Source organism: Triticum urartu, unplaced genomic scaffold (genome assembly GCF_003073215.2).
Source record: "Triticum urartu cultivar G1812 unplaced genomic scaffold, Tu2.1 TuUngrouped_contig_4803, whole genome shotgun sequence".
Taxonomy (NCBI): Eukaryota; Viridiplantae; Streptophyta; class Magnoliopsida; order Poales; family Poaceae; genus Triticum; species Triticum urartu.
Window position 1 is genome coordinate 13310 of NW_024115423.1, and position 3013 is coordinate 16322.

The window sequence follows — 3013 nt, forward strand, 5'->3', positions numbered from 1 at the left end:
TGTGCAGCATTTAGGGATGCATTCATTTCTGGTGTCACTCCTGCATGGACTGAGTCCAAAAGACGGAGATGGTGGTCGGCGGCAGGAGCTAGGTCTCGAGTCGTGGGCCGACTCGGGTCGTGGGCCGACTCGGGTCGTGGGCCGTCTCGGTCCGTGTGTTGGTTTATTTTGGGCCGACTCGGTCTCCTCCGCCGTGTCGTCTATTTACTTTACTCTGTCTGTCTGTGGCCGAATCGCACGGACGCAAACCCTAGCCAACAAAAAAAAATCCCCAATCCCCAATCGGAGCGAGAGAGATGGCCGGCGCCGCCGCGGAAGGGGAGGCCGTCGTCGGAAGGGGAGCGCGCCAGTCAGCCAAGGCCAAGGCCAAGGCCAAGGCCAAGGCCAAGGTCGCGGCCGCGGAAGGGGAGGCGATGGGGCCTCGCCTCAGCCTTAGCCTTTCTCCGGATGCTCTTGATCTGATTGCCAAGAGGGAGGCCTTGCTCTCGGAGTTGGCCTCGCTCTCGTCGGAGCCTTCGCCCTCGCCGCCGCTCCCTGCAGCTTCGTCGTCGCCCCTCTGGTCCCTCATCTTGTCCCGTTGCCTACCATCATCCCTACAGCCTGAGCCTGCTCCAGAGCCTGAGCAATTCGACAGGTTGGAACACAACTGGAACAGGTAACAAGACATTATTAACCTTCACATCTCCCTACTCCTCCTACCTAACTAACTCATCCGTGTTTATCTTGTAAATCTTGATAGTTCTATGATGATGATGATGATGCCGAGCCCCTCCGAGGTAGCAGCAGCTCAAGATCATCAACTTGTCATGGAGGAATGCCTTCGCCACTATAACCTAAATCATCCGGTATGTATGTATATTTCTACTCCTCTCACTTTGCTCTTTTGCAGCTTGCTGCTTGCTTCCCATCCATGTATCGATACACCCGTATCTAGACAAATCTAAGACAAGAATTTTGGGACGGAGGGAGTATCTATCTATGTGCACACTGATTAAAATGGATAACCTCATTTTGTCGTCTCTAGCATTTGGCAAATTTGTCCCACAACCAAACAACCCCATCCTTATATGCAATCATTAATAACTCTTACAAAATCTCAAGTCAAGCGGCCTTCAAACAATTTCAATTTTGATCGCTCCTACTGTCATATCATATATAAAACAGTTATCCCGACAAGATGATGTTTGTGGCCACTGACTGGCATATACTTACAAGTTTTTTTTAAGTAGAAACTGCAAAACTGAACAACTTAACCCTAGTCATTCAGTCATTTTGTTCTGCTTTTGTTTTACCTTACTTATTGCTACATGTACTCATTCCATTTTCCATGGTTGCTTGGTTGGTTCGTTGGTTGCCCAGGAAAATGAGTACGTACCTGCCCCTGGCAAGGTGACCAGGTACAGCAGTCCTCACAATGGCTCTTGCTGGACTCATGGCAACTTCGTCGCTAGCCCCAAGCACTCCAGCTACTTCTCCTTACTGCCCCCTAGACCAACTCTCTTCTTTTATGAGCTTGTTACCAAAGATGGTTTTCAAGGAGTTGTTTCGTGCACCCCGCTAGGTATGTATGTACTATTGCTATCTTCATTCATCACATATCATACATACCACATGTTGGATCTGGAAGCTCAAATCTCTTTCAGTGTTAAAACCCAACCAACCACCATGTGGCATGCATGTCAACATAATCATATACAGGAAGGTAGCTAGTGCTTGATGCCGAAAACCACCTTAGCTTATTGTATATTTATATTCATTAAAATGTGCTCTGGTGACCACTGTTTTGAAACTTGTTTATGTTGTCTTTCTGGGGTGTGGTGAATCTGAGGTACTTGCAATGTTTTTACAATTATTATGCATTTTTTTTGGATTGTTCAATTGGGATAAACTTGTGGTATTTCCCTTTTTCTTCTTCTCTTTTTTGTGCATGAGGTGACTGATACATACTCCCTCCGTCCCACCATATAAGATTTTTTGCAAGCAAAAACGTCTTATATTGTGGGACGGAGGGGGTACTTGTTTATGGGATCTTTCCTGGTACAATCAAGATGGCTGTTGTTACAAACCTAGCTAGGCTCCTGGTCTTTATTCCATATTGTTCCACTAGCTAGGTTATTACTTTGCTTTATAAAAATATATATTCATGGACCTACCTTGTTAGTGCCTTTGCTGTTACACCATGCATTTTCTATGCTGACTCCGCTTTGTTTATTTCCTTGCTTGTGTTTGTTTTACATACAGATGAGCCAGTTACTGAAGCCTACAGTTTGTTTGGCCTTCATCTTGGGTGGGGAACTCGTCGTGATGGCAGTTGTATGTCCTCGCTTCCTCTTTTTTATATATCCTTTGATTGATGACAGAACACAAGTGCACAATTGTTCTCTTGCTTATTGTGCATGTTTGTTGACTTAGTGTCTTTGTTTTTTCAGCGGATTGCCTTTGCAATACATGCAACCGTCTTGTTGATAGCGAGGTTCCTTGTGTGGGGAAAGCATTTCCGTGTGGACATTACAAGGCAGAGTGTGTTTGTCAAATGTGCTATCTTCAGTCTGAAGTGCTGCATCCATCGCCAGAAAAATTTGCGTTTGGAAAATGATGACCAGAGCTGGCTGAGCACTCAATCTATATATCATTTGTGGATACGAAAGACTTGTAATATGATGACATGCCTTAGGTTGTTGGTTGTGCTGCTGCATATTAATTATGTCTTCCCGGGTGGAATGCCCTTTTTTTTTGAACAGAGAAAGGCACCCGAAGATACCAATATATTCAGCTCACAGAACATTTTACAGTTGAGATTACACCATCTGCTAGAATAAAGAGAAAGAAGAACTGCAGATGTAAAGAAAGAAGAGCTGAATAAAGACATATGAGAGAGCAAGGAACAAGATCCTTGCTGAAGAACAGCATGTCCTAAGAAACAAAGGAAGAGAAGGGGAAAAGAAAATTCCAGCTTTGACAGCAATCTCCTTCTTTCCAACAACCGAGCATAGACCATCATATCATGTTGAGA

General features: G+C 45.0%; 1 protein-coding gene across 1 annotated transcript; it reads left to right on the forward strand.

Annotated features, from left to right (window-relative positions):
* Positions 1-221: 221 nt before the first annotated feature.
* On the forward strand, positions 222-2796 carry LOC125528342. Its single transcript, XM_048692819.1, has 5 exons — positions 222-655; positions 740-845; positions 1360-1561; positions 2242-2313; positions 2430-2796. The coding sequence occupies exons 1-5, from the start codon at positions 297-299 to the stop codon at positions 2594-2596; spliced, it is 906 nt and encodes a 301-aa protein (XP_048548776.1). The 5' UTR covers positions 222-296; the 3' UTR covers positions 2597-2796.
* The last annotated feature ends 217 nt before the right edge of the window (positions 2797-3013 follow it).